At 33.8% G+C, this 19,911-nt stretch overlaps 1 protein-coding gene across 1 annotated transcript in view; it reads left to right on the forward strand.

Annotated features, from left to right (window-relative positions):
• Positions 1–799: 799 nt before the first annotated feature.
• LOC129570149 (peripheral-type benzodiazepine receptor-associated protein 1-like) overlaps positions 800–19,911 on the forward strand; it is a 44,145-nt gene continuing 25,033 nt past the window's right edge. The window contains exons 1-8 of the mRNA XM_055449630.1: positions 800–1,040; positions 2,172–2,323; positions 2,385–2,504; positions 3,501–3,642; positions 4,416–4,685; positions 14,483–14,508; positions 19,308–19,523; positions 19,620–19,733. Of these exons, the coding sequence (XP_055305605.1) occupies positions 860–1,040; positions 2,172–2,323; positions 2,385–2,504; positions 3,501–3,642; positions 4,416–4,685; positions 14,483–14,508; positions 19,308–19,523; positions 19,620–19,733 (1,221 nt within the window). The 5' untranslated portion in view covers positions 800–859. The remainder of the gene's footprint in view (positions 1,041–2,171; positions 2,324–2,384; positions 2,505–3,500; positions 3,643–4,415; positions 4,686–14,482; positions 14,509–19,307; positions 19,524–19,619; positions 19,734–19,911) is intronic.

The following is a 19,911-nucleotide window of genomic DNA, read 5'->3' on the forward strand; positions in this document are numbered from 1 at the left end:
CAAACGGCAATTCGAACGTATTGAGGCAATACAAAAAACCAAATCATCAGCTTCAAAGCGTTCAGATAGCAAGCTGAAATTATCTCAATATATTGTCTGACGGGCAGACATATTTGAAAACAGACAATTGATTTGAATTCTACAATTTATCTACAATTTTTTGGAACCATTCTTCATTCGAAAAAAATTCGATTTGTGGAAAATACGTTTTTTGACCAAGATTTGAGTTGTCCCATTTTATAGCAATTTTTCGATAGTCGATTACTCAAAAAAATTGTTCCTACATAAAAAAAAGTAAAAACACTACATTTAAGTACATACAATCTACAATTGAAATCGCCCTACCCGAATTCATTTCGGCAAATTTGCCAACATTTGAATATTCATCCTAATAACCACATTTTATTAACATTTTAATAAAATCTACACCATATTAATAACCGAAAATTCACCATACTAATAATTATTAATATGTTAATAAAATGCACTATATTTATTAACGTTAATAAATATGGTGTTTCAAAATTTTTATTAATTATTAAAATATGTTGTTTATTAACATATTAATAAATAATAAAATACCGATTTTTGACTGATTTGTAAATGAACATGCATAGAAAAATTATAAGTATCTCGCTGAAAACAAGAGTACTAGCCAGAATATTTTTAAGCTAAGCGATGTAGAAAAAGTGTTCAACAACTAACCCAACTACAACGAAAATCAATTGAGAGTAATTCCTAAAATTGTCGAAGTTCATTCATTGAGAATATTGTTATTTTTTTTTTCTTAAAGCCACATCGTATAAGTGTTCGCAGTGTTACACATGATCGACATACATCACGTGATGCCGCTTGTACAATGATTATTGGACGGGATACTGCCCACTTGGGACCATCAGCAGTACGAGCTTCAAATATAACATGCTCTTCAGCAGTCATATCTTGGCTTCCGGCCAATACGAATCATCACCATGTAGTATGTGTAAACAATGTAGAAGTGAAAATAGTTAAACAAGGTGTATATCGTCAAACGATTACTGGTAAGTAACTTCAATCCATACAAATTTCTATTGAAGCAAAGGATGTGTGATTTGTTTATAAATTCTGAAAAAAGAACGGACTATTTAAGTGTGGAATAAATTTTACTCGGAGGGAAAATACTGGTTTTTCTCTTACTTTCGATACTGATTTCGAGTCATGACAAAATTACCCCCATGAAATTTAAATTGCCTCCCTCTGGATGGTAAATCTTCAGATGGTCTGGGCAGTTTTGAAAAATGTTCAGACGTTTTCTAGGAGTGAAAAAACGTTCAAAAATCTGTTTTTTACAATGTTTATGAAAATTAAACTGAACTACGGTTTGGTTTTTTCCTCTTTTATTATTCATTTCATGGTGCGATGTTTATCTGCATCGTCTTCATCCTCATTGGTGTGTTTAAGAACTTTTTTGAAGTATCGTTGATCGGTTGTTCAATTCGGCGACGATTCAATTCCGAAAGACAATTTGCCATAGCAGGTCGCACTTTTCAAATATTGAAGTGTTACATGATAAATAATTTTCTGTAAAAATGGGCCGTTCGCATACAAATGATGATGGTTGATCGTCTAACACAGAGCCAGTACGCTCAAATTTCTGCACCAGGCGACTGATGGTGGACACATTTGGTCGATTATTTCGGCCGAAAAATTCACGAATTGCACGAAACGTATTTTGCAAAATAGACCCATTTTCGTAATGGGATTTAACGACTTGAACGCGTTGATCTTTACTTAATCTTGACATGGTTATAAATGGTATAGATGGACGCTTCAAACTGACATTCCAGTTTGACAGATCGGGGCATCCATCATGAAATCCCTATTGAAAAACTTTTTGCGTCCCTATTGGGACACCCTTTAGAAATGGTTAATCATGCGTTTGCTTGTTTAACTCAATTTTGAGTGTTCGAAAGTGCTTCATCGGCAGAAAGAAATGGAAAACAAATTTTTCTCAATGAACTTCTGACCAATCAAATTTATACGTTCTTTTATGAAAACAACGAAGAAAAAAATGACGAGCGAAGCAAGTCGAAATGTTCAATAAATATTGAAAAATATAATCATCAGTTCTTAGATAATGATATTTTTAACTTGTTAAAAAACATACAACTAATTTCACTCGTGCTTGATAGGTCTATCACCAAGTTCCCAATACCGGGTCACTGTTAGAGCAAAACACTTGCGAGCTCCCGGTCAGGCACCACAGATGCCGCCACCAGAAGAGGCACCTGGCGCTTACACAGACTTTCGCACGTTAACCAAAGGCCTGCCAGATCCTCCACAAGTAAAGAATATATTTTGGATATATTGAATAACATGCATTATCACATGATATTGAATTGCAGGATATTCAAGTTGAAGCTGGGCCACAAGACGGAACATTATTAGTAACATGGTCAGCTGTCAATCGACCACCTTCATCTGGTCCCGTGACAGGATATGCTGTATATGCCGACGGAAAGAAGGTTTGTGTTCGCAGAATGCATTGTAACTGTCTCACCTTTTATGGATTGAGTTGATGGACGCAGGTTGCAAATCTGTCGGTATCATGGAGAAAGACACACGGTCTTCTTATTTTCTTATATGTTTCACTTTATTCTCATTTTGCTATAGCAATAATATGTTATTGCTTTTTTCATTTGATTGGCCGTTATTCTGCCGTGAGAATATACACTCAATGTATCAAGTATGATGAGTTTTGTTCTGAATATTTTCATTCATTCTTGAACAAACTTTCCTATCCTAATGCATTAAGCTGTACATTTGTTGTAGTCCATAAGAAATGTACAGGGCAATGTATGGAAAATATTTGGCACACAAATGAAAATATTCAAAACAAAACTCACCACACTCGATGCATTGTACAATTCAATTTAATAGTTGCGACGATTTCCTGTTTGCTATTTCCAATTTTTGGACTAGTAGAGTTTTTAAGCCATGATTACAACAATTACTTGCCCCAATATTATGTATCACTTTTTTCAAGTTCCACACATTTCTACAACGCAAAGCCCTCATTCCCAGGGATCATTCGTATATGAACGCGTGAGAACAAAAGACTGACGCTACCAGTTTTTTCGCAAAAGCGGAATAAAAATCAGTTGCACGCAAAAGAGACATTTCAAAAGGTTGCACGCAAGAGAGAAGTATATTGTTGTTGTAATCACGGCTTTAAAATTCAAAATGCGACAAAATAAAATGTTCCGTTTGCGTGTAACCTTTTGAAATGTCTCTTTTGCGTGCAACTGATTGTTATCCCGCTTTTGCGAAAAACCTGCTAGCGTCAGGCTTTTATTCTCAAGCGTTCAACAGATGTATTTGATTCGATTTGTAAAATATCGTTTCTCAATATTAACGTTTGTGTGATTCATAGAAATGGAACCGTATTTGAACATTTTTTTGAAGATAAGATATAAGAAGTATATATAATATAGGACATAATACCTAAATAAATATTACAGGTAACTGATGTAGATTCACCAACTGGGGATCATGCATTAATTGATATCGGCAAGCTGGTCGGACTGAATCCTCGAATGGTGACTGTTCGCACCAAATCTCGGGAATCCACATCAGCAGATAGTCAGCCAACCCTGATTCCAAGTATGATAATTATAATGATTATTATTCAAATTTGTGAGTGAAATGATAATAACATACAGAGATTGCGTAAATAGGTGTCAATCTAAGCCATAGCACTTGCTAGATAATACCGTGATAGGTAACCTTGCATCAAATAATGCGTAGCTAACTCTTTCAAATAAGTCAATGCAAAAGGATGAACGTAATAGAAATATTTTACATAACATCGTCTACCCATTCACATTCATTTATATTTACCACGTAAACAATACTTATACGCTAGGGGCTAATGACTGTTCGTAAATACCATCTAGCAGCTCACTGCTTGCGTAATTAAATACAAATATTCACAATGTTCCCAGAATAAACCAATGTGAACATTCGCAAACATTCGAATGCCACTCGAATGCTGTGCGAATGTTAACATTGATTTTATAAAAAAGTGTTGTGCAAAATATTTTCAGCTAATATTTTGGATTTGAACTAATTTTGTGATAATTCAGCTGTAAACAAAATATCTGACATGCAAATTGTAAGAAAAGTGGAGCATATTTTTTCATCAATATCGGCGGGCAGATATCGTAAAGTGCAAAAGATAAAGAAGAAAGAGAAGAATATTTCGAATATCGGCCTTAATATCTACCTGCGATCACCATATCTTACTATCAATATAGTTTTTTCTATATCGAATTTTAAGAATTCGCACACAAAATTTCTAAGTGAAAAAAGATGTTCCAGTATAAAATTAACTTCATATTTAACTTAATTATTATTAAAATCATCTTCATAATAAGACTCCGTGCGGAATGCAGCGAAGAATCGTCATCATCAACAACAACAACAAGCGAACATTCCACAATCTGTACATCCTCCTCATATAAGAAATCAGCAGCAACAGCAGCACCAGCAACATCAGCAGCAGCAACAACAATCACAATTACAGCGTGGTGGACAAATGATGAATCAGCATATGAATCAGCAACATCCAGCCATCAACACAAATCATCAACAGCAGATTCTAGATCATCACGATGAGAATCTAAGCGATAAGGAAATCTTCCCAGGTAATTATCATTCTCTTATAACTTGTCAAAACATTCACTTGTACGACACACTACAGTGTGTTCACATTTATGTGAATCGAAATACTTCTCTTCAAAAGGGGAAAAAACCGTCCAGCTTTATTCGTTCGATTCCATTGGGTTTCATTTACGGAATTGAACACAATATTTTCAAAATATCAACTGACTTTATTCAAGTATGAGCCTTTTTATGCCCTTTGGACATTTTAAATTTCTGAATATAGCTCAAGTAATGAAGAACCGCGTGATAAGGTTTATCGAATTGGACCGTTTGAGAGTTTACATTTTGCGATACGCTCTAAAGCAACTCAAAGAACCTTAAACCTTTTCGTACTTTTTGACAGATGTACTAAATTGAATGTTTTCTATGTGGCCCTCTGGTTGGTGATACTAATATCTTCTCGCACGATTCTGATGAAGATTTTATTTATTGTTTATCCAATTTGATACAAAATCACTTTTTCATTCATAAACTCCATGCACGCGACATCCACCATACAAGCGAAGTACACGGGCGCTCCGTGTACGAACGTAGTGGAAAAAAAGTGAAGCTTGCTGGTCACCAATATTGATTTTCATGGACATCAAAATGTTTATGCGTTATTTCGCCCACTTTATGCACTAAAAATATTTAATTCCTTCATTGGTATCAAATTTCACATATGAATTCATAAACACATCGAGAAAACACAACTTTTGTTCACATAAAAAGCAAAAGCAAGATGATTTTTTCGTCGATGGTTGTTCGATCCTGGATCACTTGCGATTCATCGATGATTTGCAACGCATCTTTTTTTTTTATTGAAAGTCCAACTGAATACGATGTTTTGTATTGATTAAATAATTCTATTATGATCACAAAATATTTTTTTATTAGCACTACATGGCTATTCATTAGATCGAGAGGAGAGTAAGTTCATCTGACTTTGTTATGAAAGAGAAGAGTAAGTTTCTTTCGACTCAAAAATGGTTAAAGGCGAGTATGCTCATTTTTGGCGGGTCCTCGCGGTTTTCCACGGTTTCCGCGGAACTGATAAGAGATAACAACTTGTTGTCTTCGGCAAAGTTGTAGCACTCGAGGTCTTCTATAACATTGCTGAATTCAGTTATCTCTTATCAGTTCCGCGGAAAGCGCGAAAAATGATAAGAAACAAAAAGTTCTATATAAAATTTGCTTTTATATGTGCGCGATTTGCGCGCAACTGATAAGAGATAAGAGATAGATGTCTTGAGCAATGTTATAGAAGACCTCGAGTACTACAACTTTGCCGAAGACCATGTTGTTATCTCCTATCAGTTGCGCGAAAACCGTGAAGACCGCAGAGGCTAGACGGTACTACAACATACTCTACTTTAACGCCAACAGAATCATCAGAAAACATACTCTCCTCTTTCAAGATATATTAGAATTTTTTCACATACTCTCCTCTCGATCTAATCAATAGATGGAATTTAGTATACATGGAAAATAGGCTATTGTAATTGTTTTTTTTTTCTCGAGAAAATTTTAAGAGTTTTTAGGCCATTTTTTTGGACCGAAAATTAATTCTTTTTTCTATCCAAAGTTCTAATTTGAAATAAAGCAATTACGCTTAATTTCAAAAATATAATAATGTCATGTTCATGTAATTCATGTTTGAGATAGCTCAAAAAAAAATTTCATATTATTTTAATTCTCAATGTGAAATAATGTACAATCCACTTTCACATTACCGTACCCAAAACCCATTATTAAGAGATTATAATATAATAAATAGAACTATAATTTATTCAATTAATTGATTTATAATTATTTATAATATCAATATTATAAATAACTAAATTTTTCAATGTTTCTCTTATATATTTAATTTTATCGAACATACTACATACTTGATATTAAATCAAGTAATTTTCATAAAATAAAGAAATGTATGCTTCGATTGAAACTACATTCCATGTAGTGCTTCGATAACTAATTTGATGGGAACATCAAATTAATTTAAAAAATCAATTTTAACAAACGCATAAAGAACGTAGAGAGGAGCGAAGCGATGATCTGCGGTCTTGTTATTTTCTTGAGATGGCAATTGTGCGTGCTTTGATGATAAACAACACAAACGATAGCACAAACATTAATGTCTAACAGTCTATTTATGCTCCTCGGGATAAATTTATAAAAAGGTTAAATTTTTTTGGTCAAAATACCAAAATTTCCAGCAAAATTTTTACTTTTGGCGTTGTAAATTGATGTTAAACATCATTTCTGTTCTTAATGGTTTCATAAATATGAAAAATTTCCAGTCATATCGAAATTTTGTAATTTATTTTTATACCAGGGATAAGCACTTCAGAAATATGAAGTAAGTAATTGTTAGTTTTTTCCTCAAAACACAGTCGAACTTGGAGTTTAAATGAATAATCTCTGGTTTTTTATCTTAAATTTTAAGGATATGGACATTTCAAATCAATTTTTTGTCAAAAAATTCCAACATTTCACTATCCGAAGGATAAAATTTACGACCATGTAGGGACCTGGTCGTAAATTTTATCCCTCGGATAGTGAAATGTTGAAAATTTTTGACAAAAAATTGATTCGAAACATCCATATTATTAAAATTTGTGACGAGCAACCGGGGAATATTGGCTAAAACTTCCAGTTTAACTTTGTTTTTGAGCAAAAATTTACAATTACTCACTTTATACCTCTGAAGTGCTTATCCCTGGTATAAAAATAAATTACAAAATTCGATATGACTGGAAATTTTTCATATTTCGACCATTATTATTATTATTATTATTATTATTATTATTTATTTGGTTTCTTCATACTTACAACTAAATTATACAATGGTTGAGATCTACTATTGAAATGACTTTACATGTTATGACCACACTACTCCCAAATCATTAGACAAATTTTTTTTTTCTATCATTTTGATTACATTTTTAATTTTTTTTTCAGAATATTGGGGTATCTAAATAAATTACCAGTCCATATATATACAATTTTAGGACCAAATTTAAATTTGGCATTAGGGAGGCTATTATTGAAGAAGAAGGTGAAAAAATCGCACAGTCTCACCACAACTGTTCAAATCAAGGCACTGGACCTTATTTTTGGCCACAAACGATTGCATTTTCGAATTCTTCGTCGAAAATTAGCCTAAGAATAGTCAATCTAAGATGCTTTTTGAACCTTGCCATTACTTCAAATATAACTCGGGAGATCGAGTGTCCAAATATACTGAAATAAGCTGTTAGCATGTGGTTGGACTTTTAATCTGCAGCATCAATATGAGTATCATTTGAAGTCTTGATTCAATTTTAAACAGGTCATTCTTAGGCTAATTTTCGACGAAGAATTCGAAAATGCAATCGTTTGTGGCCAAAAATAAGGTACAGTGCCTTGATTTGAACAGTTGTGGTGAGATTGTGCGATTTTTCACCTTCTTCTTCAATAATAGCCTCCCTAATGCCAAATTTGAACCATGTAAATGAAACATGTTATACGCCAAAAAAAACTAGACATCAAGCGCTACATTTTAGGAACACACCACACCAGTGCTTGTGCCTTAGAAGCAGTTAAAAATGGTTGCATAGTTGGAGGAGCATGATTTTTCAAACTGCCGACCTCGATTTGGGGCAGAAGGAAGGGTTTGATCAAGTTAAAATGTTCTACGCGGTTTCCGAATATTATAGTGATTTGGGGCTAAAAGCGGGTTTCTGCCCTGTTTTTGCCCTAAAATAGTGATTTTCGGTGATTTTTCGACTTTTTAGCCTCCCCCTCCCTTCCAAAGGGGAGGGCGACCGCAAACATTGTTATTTTTTGATTCACTGGAGTCTGGCGAGAATTTTATTAGAACACTTCACCAGTGTCAGACCACCTATTTGGTGTGAAAAAAAATAAGTAGTCGAAAAACCATGAAAAAATGGTAAATGGTGAAAACACCGAATTTTTTTCTCATAGTTGGGGAATATCGAAAAATTCAAGAATTTGAGGTGGGCCGAGTTTTAAGCCAAAAAAATCGAAAAAAATTTCCACGTCAAAAAAGAGTTTGCCATTTTTATACTTTGAACCCACTTTTCAGAGCTTGAATGAGCCCGGATGGGGTTGTCGTAGTGGACTTTTTTGTAGCCCCATCGATTATCTATCCAACCATGCATATAGTTTTGAAAGTTTGTAACACACTTTTCTAGTGTAAAAATGTCAAAAAGTGCCATTTTTCATTTTTTTCAATATTTGGGTCACCCTAACTTTTCATCAGGTGGGGAAGGTCACCCTAATTTTTTGGCTTTGCGAGTTTTTGGCCATAAGAAGTTTATACACCAAGTTTGAGCGAAATCGAAGAGGTCACTTGCAAATTTTGTCCCGCTTGGTGTGGAATCGTCGATTTATGAAACCATTAAGAACAGAAATGATGTTTAACATCAATTTACAACGCCAAAAGTAAGAATTTTGCTGGAAATTTTGGTATTTTGACCAAAAAATTTATCCTTTGGATAAATTTATCCCGAGGAACATAAATAGACTGTAAATAAATTAAGAAACAACCAGTTGCATTTAATCCTGGAACCAATTGTTTGTCGCCTATAACAAATCACACTACATTCAAAGCTGATTTTCGAACATTTCTTTTCTCAATTTATACCTAAAAAACACAGTAGAGATATTATTTTAAATAAAATCTCATTGTACAAATGTTTCAAATTCGAGTGTCACACAAATGCACGAAATTTTCGAAGAATGGCCGTAATAAGTGTTCTTTTTCAATTCAAATTCAATAAATTTCAAGAGTTTATCAATAGAAAGAAAATAATTTAATTCAAAATAAAAACTCGATTTTTAACTAAATAGTGTAAACACAATGTAAGTTATGAAATTGTTCCTTTTCACTGAAATGACAGTTGACTTCACACCAATTGCATTCAGCTGTGTTTGAAATGTCATAAAATAGTAAATTCGGAATATCCACAAATTTTCAACGTGTAGAATAGCATTTCTCCACGTGTAGAATGTACGGAACAGATCGCTTGATGCAGTTTGTATGATAAAAATCCAAGGGGTGAAAAATGTAAAAATTATTTTTATCAAAAATTGGTTCAAAATGTTTTTATTATCAAAATTTATGATGAAAAAGCAGCGAATTTAACACTATGATTGTTCTTGGGGCACCCAGGGCCCCCAGCGAACTTTAAAGTTGAATAAAAGTATTAAACAGTGTATAAACCAACCGGAGTTAAGTCTCATTGTATAGATTGAACATTTCTCTACACGAATGAAAAAAAAACATATGCATATGTGTGAGTATGTGTAAAATACAGCCTGCCGCGAAACTTGTTACGCTGTTGTTCTTGGGGGACCACAGGGCCCCATGGCTATTTTATATTATAACTGGAATATGATAAGAGATAACGACTTAATGTCTGTGGTGAAGTTGTAGTACTCAAGCTGTTCTACAACTTTGCCGAAGACACCAAGTCGTTATCTCTTATCAGTTTCGCGGAATACGCGAGAAACCGCAGAAAACCGCGAAAAAACGCGTTTTTTTCCTTATCATTTTTCACGGAACTGATAAGAGATAACGAGATGGTGTCTAAGGCAAAGTTGTAGTTCTGGTCGAGGACTACAATTATTCTGATTCATTATTCCGTTATCTCCTATCAATTACGCGAGAAACCGCAAAAAACCGCGAAAAAACGCGTTTTTTTCCTTATCGTTTTTTCACGGAACTGATAAGAGTTAACGAAATAACGACACTGCGCCTTCTTGACAGTTCTCATATATATGAGCCCAGAAGCGCCAACTGGTGCAAGAACATGTAATAGAACCGTTGTATACCAATAGTATTCAGACGCTTACACGTTGGGTATACTGTTATTGACTGTTTTGAATAGTAGCTCTTTCACATAAAAACATAAAAATCTGCTTGCATTACACTGATATCTCTCTTATTCCATTGATGATTTTTCCAAAAGAGAAAAAAAAATATTTCAAGCCTCAATTGCACAGCATATCACTATTAGAATCATTGTGTCGACATGAATCAACCAATAAACAAACCAAAACAAACACAAACCACACAATGAAATACCACGTTTGTATAAATATAGCAATCACTTGAAGAGAAAAACTCAAAAAAACATGTTTCAATAAAAAACAATATTCTAATATTTTAGAAAATATAAAATTAAATGAAATTTTTGTGTTTTCACGTGTTTTCATCAACATGAATAACTGCGACAAATGTCACTTCATGTTGTCATTGAAACAATCGGAACGTGGAACGTCAACAAATGAACTGACATTTGTTCGCAATTCTTAAGTTACTCTTGTGTTGACAAAAGCACGCAAAAACACGAGAAAAATGTTTGATTTTACGTTTTAAAATAACAAGATTAAATTCTTGCATTAAAAAAAAATTATTCGCGCTTTTTAATAAAAATAAACTCAAAATATTTCTTGAGAACAGAAAACCGCTCAATAAGCAATTGACACATGTATATATGTATACAAATATATAGCTTTTGAGTTTGACGTACGTTGTGCTTGTAGTACTTGTTCTTGCACCAGTTGGCGTTGACGTAAGAAGGCATAGCGTCGCGAAATAATGAATCGGAACAATTGTAGTACTCAACCAGAAATACAACTTTGCCTTAGACGCCATCTCGTTATCTCTTATCAGTTCCGTGAAAAATGATAAGGAAAAAAACGCGTTTTTTCGCGATTTTCTGCGGTTTCTCGCGTATTCCATGAAACTGATAAAAGATAACGACTTGGTAACTTCGGCAAAGTTGTAGAGCAGCTTGAGTACTACAACTTCACCACAGACATCAAGTCGTTATCTCTTATCAGTTACGCGAAAAAACGCGAAAAATTCGAGTTTTTGATAATCATTTTTCGCGAAACTGATAAGAGATAACGATTTCATGTCTATGGTGAACTTGTAGTACTCAAGCTGCTCTACATTTCTGTCGAAGAGGCAAGTCTCTTACTTCTTATCATCTTCACTAAAACGATGTGGGAAAATTTTGCGATTTTCGCGTTTTTTCGCGTTTTTTGCGGAACTGATAAGAGATAAGCAATATTTGTTACACCAAAATTATAGCAAACTTTGAGTATTACATCTTTGTTGCAGACACTAATTTGTTATCTCTTATCACAGTCCAGATTTCATATGAAGTATCTTGGGGGCCCTGGAGTCCCCCAAGAACAGTAATATGTTGCAAATATGAAGAAGAGTCATAGTGTTAAGCAACAAATTGAAGTTTCAGTGCAAATATTGTATTTTTGGGTCATACATTTTTTGTTACCTCTCGGATTTTTACCCCTCCGAATAATTTTTTTTTTCAAATATTTTGGTGTGAAAAAATATTTGAAATACTTTTAACACTATTAATAGCCGGAATGGAGTTTAGCATCAATTTCCTATGTGATAGGTATAAATTTTATCAAAAAATTTGGTCTTATGACTAGACCTCCCAGATGCATTTCGGCTCAAATCGGGAATTTTGTTGCTCAAAAGCGGGAAAAATGGGTCGAAATCGGGATTTTTTCAGTATCAATAATTTCACTGTAAAATGCATCTGAGAGACCTAATTTAACATTACCTTTTAAGCTGAAGCAACAAATTTCCAGAACAAATGACTCGAAATAGATAACTGTAACAAAAAATCATTGACGATGCAAGAAAGAAGAAAGAAGAAAACAGTATTTTTGTGTATTCAAATACATTTTTAATTTCGCATGTTTTTTTTATTTTAATCAGTAAACGATAAGTTCGTACGTAAATATAATATCGTAATCATCAAAACTGAATGTAAACATCAGAGGTCAGCATTCTCGTCACAGCATGTGTTTGACTTTTTTGCGTCCTATATTAGATATTCGATCTATAGCTTATGAAATCACACGACACACTGATTGAAATTACAATAAGTGTGAATCGCGACAAGCAAAACTGCAACAATACATAATTGTTCTGGTGTTGGAGACAGCATGTCTGGCAATGCATACTGATTTACATACTCATTCCAAACAAAAGACCCGAGTATACAGTTTTTGTTTATTAATCGATATTTTGTGTAATCTTTTGTTCAATGCACGTTTTACTTAGTCGCCATGACTCAAAATCTGGAGACATCATTTTTGCTGACAAATGCAAAATCGACAGATGTTTTTAAAGCTTTTTGGAGAAAAAAATCACAACGCAATTGGCCCACATTTGATTGTTGATATCAATGTATTTCGTAATTCAAATTCTGAGAAGTTATGAAAAAAAGAGATTGATTATTCGTAAGTGAAAAAACGATTTATTTGTATACCATGAAGAAATTTTAAGAAAAAAAACTTAAATCAGGAGAATTTTGGCCCAGATCGGGAATTTGGTCCAATAATCGGGAAGGCGAGAATCGTGATGAAAATCGGGAAATTCTCGCCTAGAAATCGGGAATGAGAGGTCTACTTATGACGAAAATCCATTTTACCCCTCGGATTAAATCCATCCCGAACAACATAAATTGGCCGTTAATTTTTTATAATTTTTATTTGGGAAAACTAGCATAACATTCACTTTCCAAATCATAGCATTTGGAAATTGTAGTGCCTTTTGTTACATACGAATGTGCAACGATCAATTTGGCTGTATCGTCTCGGCACGACAATTTTAAAATATTTGGGTACGTTTTTCCGGAGCAAACGAAATATTTGAAAATTGTCGTGCCGAGGTGGTGTAGAGACTATACAATTCGGGCACGACAATTTTCTCACATTTTTTGTTAAATTTGTTTTTATCAAAAAAGAAAATTATTTCTTCTTGAATTACTTGATTTTCTTGATTCAATGATGAAATCCAAAACAACATGGAAAATTTTGAAAATCACAGATTTCCAAGAGCCGTTCATATCGAATTCGTGTTGGATTCATGTGATTCGTCTTAGCTGACTATGTTCATTTTCAGATTATTTTCATTTTTTGCGGACCTTATAAAAGATAAGAGATAACTGTCCACAGCAAGGTATATAACTGGCGAAGACTTCAAACCGTTGTCTTCTATTAGTTCCATAAAAAACGCTAGGGGCTGGGAACAAGTTGTGAGATTCACATAGATTCGCATATATTCATGCGTTCGTGGCTTTGTTATTGTTGTTGTACACTCACTGCGCTGCGAATGTCTCGTATACACAATCACACGAATTCACAAATATTCGTACGGATTCGTCTCAAGCGCTTGTGTTCTTACCCCCTAGAAAAAACGTTTATTTCAACATAAACGGTTTTAACTCAAATCCACCCACAATTATTATTTTTTCACCGATTTTCAAAATATTGCTAAAATATCTTATTTAAATGGAAAAATAAGATCTGCATACTCATTTTTTTCAATTGTCCACTAGTTTTCCCGGAATTCTATTTTGATTTTGTGATTTTCAGTGCAAAATCGACGAAAAAAAGTGGAAATTAAAAAAAAAAGACGCAAAAACTCACTTTTTCAACAAAATAAAATTATGAAGTGCTGTAACTTGAAAATAATTCCAACAACTTTAGATCCGTCAGGATCACTGAATAGTGGCATCCTTTAAGAATCAGCGGTTTATGATCCTTAAAGGATGCCACTATTCAGCATAATGATATTATCACTCGTTAAGTTTTTTTTACCAAGGTTTGTTACTTGTCAAAAAGCGTTACATATATGTAACACGGGGTTGATTCGAGTTAAGTTCAACTTCGATAACTTTTCTACGAAAAAATAGTTCTCTTTGAAAATATTGAAAACTAATTGATAAATATTTATTTTCAGGCTCCATCCATCAAGGACACAATATGGTAAATATATCCTTAAAAATAATAAATGCAGTATGAATATTATAATATAAAAAAATGATATAATTGGGCTAACTAAATGAAAGAATTCACAAATTCTAGAAACGCTATTTCGTTATAAATTTTTCATTCGCAAGAGTAAGGAATCGTAGAGATTTGATTATAATAATCAGAGTAAAATCATGATTTTCGTAGACAACATTTGAAAAATCCATTTGTGACATTGGACACTTGTATAAATGTTTTGCTTGGCCCTATTTATAACATTTTTTAAGCAATCCGAACGAAAATAATTGAATTAGGAACTATCTAATCATCAAATGAATTAGGAACTATCCAATTTGGGCTATAGAGGAAACTGTTCCTTATACACTTTTAGACTGATTATTGAACAATTATGCCTGATCCAAAATACAAGATAATGCATACAGCGGTAGCATCCAACATCATCCAAAATTGTTGAACATTTGTTTTGTATTTAAAATATCAGAGCAACTACATTTTTGTTGTTTGGTGTGTACGACGCCCTACTTCGATAATCTCTACCAGTGATTGAAATAATGAAATCCGTTTTTTAAGTGTAAGCATATACCTCATAATTCAATGCGTTTGTACATATAATGAGGAAACGTCCACCAGTTTGATGCCTTAAACATAAGATAACACAATCTACTGTATATTATTACTTTCATAAATTTGAACTTTTCACTCTCCAAAAGCCAAATGCGTTTTTATGTCTATGCTTGGCAATCGCAATTCCTTATTTCAATCAACTATAGTGCATTGTATATGTCCTCACTTAATTTTCATACAAATGGAATTTTATCAATTTCCATTAGACTGTATTAACAACACAACGTTTATTTTTGTAAAACCTTAAACCCATTGATTTTGATATGGATGCCAAAAATGAAGTTAACTTCTGCAATATTTAAAGAACCATTCAAAATGTACAGTTTTGGCAGTCTCCAATTGAAAGTGGTTATTTATTTGTCAGCGAAAAATCAAAATGAAAAAAGTGTCATGGTGATCATAGTACGAAAAGTGGGGTTTTAACGGAAATGTTAAGACCCTTGATTCTCCGTAGAAACTTCGGCAGACTGTAAAACAGAGCTAATGTGAATGATGCATCTTTGAAAAACGCGAACATTATGGTCATGTGAACTTTAACGGCTCCTTTGTCAGAATTAACAGATATTCTGGATGTCATGAAATATTTCCAGCCTACAAATATTATACCCAATTTGCATGCGTTGTTGCGTTTACTTACATGCGTTGTTGTGTTTTTCTGAGTTTTGCACTTTCTTTCCACTTCATACACGGAAATTACAATCCAAGAATGTTAATTCAAACGACCACATCTAACAAAAAGAATTGGTTGAGGCATCACTTATAGTAAATTTCTAGATATACCTCAATTATTCGTTATTTTATCAATCACACTATCTATTGAGAAACATGAAATCGGTCATGAAATTGCTTCGATAATACAATCTCAAATATTTTTCGACACCTTGAAATAGTCTATGAGCAATTGCGTTCAATTTGATACACAATAGCGTTTGTTGTGTGATGTGAGTTGAAACGGCTACAGGGTATAATTTCCCCGGTCATAATTCCACCGAATTTCGGACCAAAAATTTCCCCAAAATCCAAAAATTCATCTCCATTCATTTTGTATGAGGGAAGTTATGACCGGGGAAAATATGACCGTCACCAGTTGAAACAAAAGCTAAACTAATCGGAACAATTTGTGTCCTTTTGTCATTTTCATATTTGATTGAATCTTTTTCTTTTCTCATTGCTGAAATTACAATACACTGAGAAAAGATTTTTTGAAAAATGGCTAGTTTCCAACCTTTTTTATATGGATATTGTGAATTGTCAAAATTTTCTGCAATATGATATTACCAAAAAAGTTAGAAATAATAATCTCAACCAAGGGCAAAATAATGCAATCTAGTACAAAAATAATCCCAAATAATCCTTCGGAATTCTCAATAATGCTCAATAATGCTATTCATAATACCAATAAATAATAGCGAACTATGGTCAAGTAATTGATACTTGCGTGCATTTGAATGCCTTGAAAACAAAGTGGGTCGATTAGATATGAATTGGTGAGACCAAGAAGAACACAAGTGTCAAACGGCGTAGCAATAAAGAGAAGTATATTTTACTGCAACTAACAATGGTTGAAAGAATGTATGTTAATTTTTGGCGGGTCGTCCCGGTTTTTCACGGTTTCCGCGTAACTGATAAGAGATAACAACTAGTTGTCTTCGAAAAAGTTGTAGTACTTGAGATCTTCTATAACATTGCTGAAGACAATTATCTCTTATCTCTTATCAATTGGGCGAAAATCAAAAACATCGGCCTATGTCATGTTTTTTTTATCATCCTTCGCGTTTTCTGCGAAACTCATAGGAGATGAGTTAGAACTGTTGTTCAGCGAAAAACGCAAAAAATCGCAATTGTACAACAAAATTCGTGTTTTTACCCGGACCGATATAAGAGAGATACTCGGCGTCTTCAGCAAATTTATAGTGCTTGAGGCCTTTCGCAACTTTGCTTCAGACAGTTTCCACTCATCTCCTATGAGTTTCGCAGAAAACTCGAAGGATGATAAAAAAACATGCCATAGGCCGATGTTTTTGATTTTCGTCCAATTGATAAGAGATAAGAGATAATTTTCTTCAGCAATGTTATAGAAGATCTTGAGTACTACAACTTTTTCCAAGACAACTAGTTGTTATCTCTTATCAGCTACGCGGAAACCGTGAAAAACCGGGACGACCCGCCAAAAATGAACATACATTCTTTCAACCATTGTTAGTTGCAGTAAAATATATTTCTCTTTATTGCTACGACGTTTGAAAAACTTGTGTTCTTCTAGGTCTCACTAATTCTTATATCTAACTTTGTTTTTAAGGCATTCAAATGCATGCAAGCATCAATTGCTTGACCATTCGCTATTCTATTCGCTATTATTTATTGATATTATGAATAGCATTATTGAGCAGTATTGAGAATTCCGAAGGATTATTCGGGATTATTTTTGTACTAGATTGCATTATTTGAATTGAACCCGTGAGCATAAAAACAACGTATTGACTCTTCGCCGATGAATACGAAACGCAAAAAAAAACGCCGAACAAAGTGAAACACCAATCTGTTATTGGATCAATATGAAGCATGAAATCGTTGGCTACTATTTTATTCACGTTGCACTTTGTTTCGAAGCGCGGCAAGTGTTTCATTTTGTTCCAGTAACAGAACGTTGTATCACTTTGTTCGGCGACGCGCTCAATGTACTGTTTTGGAAAAATATGCATGATTTGATACAGTTTTGAGTCCATTGGTATGATGATTCATTTTAACACAACACCCATTCTATTTCGCTCACACTTACGTGCACTTTAACGTTGCTGAAACATGTACGTTCTTGTTTCTTTACTGCGCACATCTTTTTAACAGTGAAGCAGACTACTTTGTTATACGGGTAAAAATTGCACGTAAGTGTGAGCGAAATAGAATGGGTGTTTTGCGTCCGTGTTTTGGCCATGTATAGATTTCACTATATAAACCAATGTATTCACAGCGGCGTGAACCCGCGTTCCGAGGATTTCATACAAACTTCCCATGTAGACGATCCGAAATAGGCAACAGTCGAAAAAAAAAGTTTAAATTTTTTTTCGATTTTCATATAGTATTTTTTTCTGCTCTATTGGTGTTATCGACACATCGAAATTCGCGCTCCTTATCAGTTTATTTTCACTTCATAAACAAATCACGACCAAAACCACCATTAAAATGAATCATCATACCAATGGACTCAAAAGTGTATCAAACATTTTTGTTTCAATTAAAGTGAAACACAATTTCTATAGTCAGCCGATATTTCACGATTCACTTTCAAGCGAACAGAATTTATGTTGCACTCGCACAAAACTGTATCGAATCATGCATATTTTTTCAAAACAGTACATTGAGCGCGTCGCCGAACAAAGTGATACAACGTTCTGTTACTGGAACAAAATGAAACACTTGCCGCGCTTCGAAACAAAGCGCAACGTAAATAAAATAGTGGCCAACGATTTCATGTTTCATATTGATCCAATAACAGATTGGTGTTTCACTTTGTTCGGCGATTTTTTTGCGTTTCGTATTCATCGGCGAAGAGTCAATACGTTGTTTTTATGCTCACGGGTTCAATTATACAAATCTAGTACTTTCCCCCTTGATCTCAACCTTTAATGAGTTTGATGTAAGTGTTACTCAGGGACTCTTTCACTCGGGCTCTAGAGCGCCAAACACTCTTGAGTATTTCCATAAAAACCTGTATCGGAACATCTGAAATCAGACGATAAGCACTCAAAGAAAACTTCGATACATACTTAGCATTTATAAAAAGAAAAAGTGAATCGAACATTCCGATTCGCTTCGCTCACCATACAAATACCATTTCTTTTGGTCCTTCTTCAAATTTGAAGATTTCAAAAATATTTTGTGCTTGGGTGCAAGCGAAGCAAAAAAACTATTGCCGTTAATTCTAGTGAGTAGTAATTTTATAAAAGTAAACATGAACGTTTTGGCGTCGAATACGGACAAGCTTTGTTTGAAAAATTGTCGAGTAAATTATTAATATTATGAAATTAATAACTAAGCATCCTATTCTTGCACCTAGTTTAATGACTACTAATGGTTGTCAAACCCGTTGTAAAGCCATGAAAAATCTTCCAGAACCAGTCCAATCTGTTGTGTCTGAAAACGAATTTTTTTAAAAATGTCTTGTGTTACAGCAGCAACGCAACATCCACCGAAGCAATCAAATTCAAAATTCACAACCGCAAATACAGTCTCAGATGCAGCCTCAAGTACAAACTCACTTGCAACAAATACCACAGCGTGGGATGAACAGCACAAATTCACAATCACAAATGCATACAAACCAAACACAACAAATTTTATCAAATCAATCGCAACAGGTACATCATCCACAAAATCAACATCAACAGGTGATGAAAATTAGATAATTTTGATGGTGGAAGTCAGCCAAAGTCTTCGTTTTTTCTCAACGTGTTGATCAAAACACCCTTTCAATTCAATTACAGTCGAAGAAAGCTCGATATTTCCAAGCAATGTTTGATTATGATCCTAGTACAATGAGCCCAAATCCAGATGGCTGCGAAGAAGAGTTACCATTTCAAGAAGGAGATGTAATTAAGGTAGTTAAGAGACAAAATTATTCTCCAAGTGTATATGTGTATATGTGTATATGTGTGTTTTCTTCTGTCTTGTTGTCTCCGTAATATCTCGTTTCTATTATATTGCAAATTTTCATTGCAAATTCAGTATTAGTTTTGAATGCAGTCAAACTGAACACTACACTATTGAACAATTGCA

This window comes from Sitodiplosis mosellana, unplaced genomic scaffold, assembly GCF_009176505.1.
Source record: "Sitodiplosis mosellana isolate CC-2019 unplaced genomic scaffold, AAFC_SMos_1.0 Smas_scaffold_47, whole genome shotgun sequence".
Classification (NCBI taxonomy): Eukaryota; Metazoa; Arthropoda; class Insecta; order Diptera; family Cecidomyiidae; genus Sitodiplosis; species Sitodiplosis mosellana.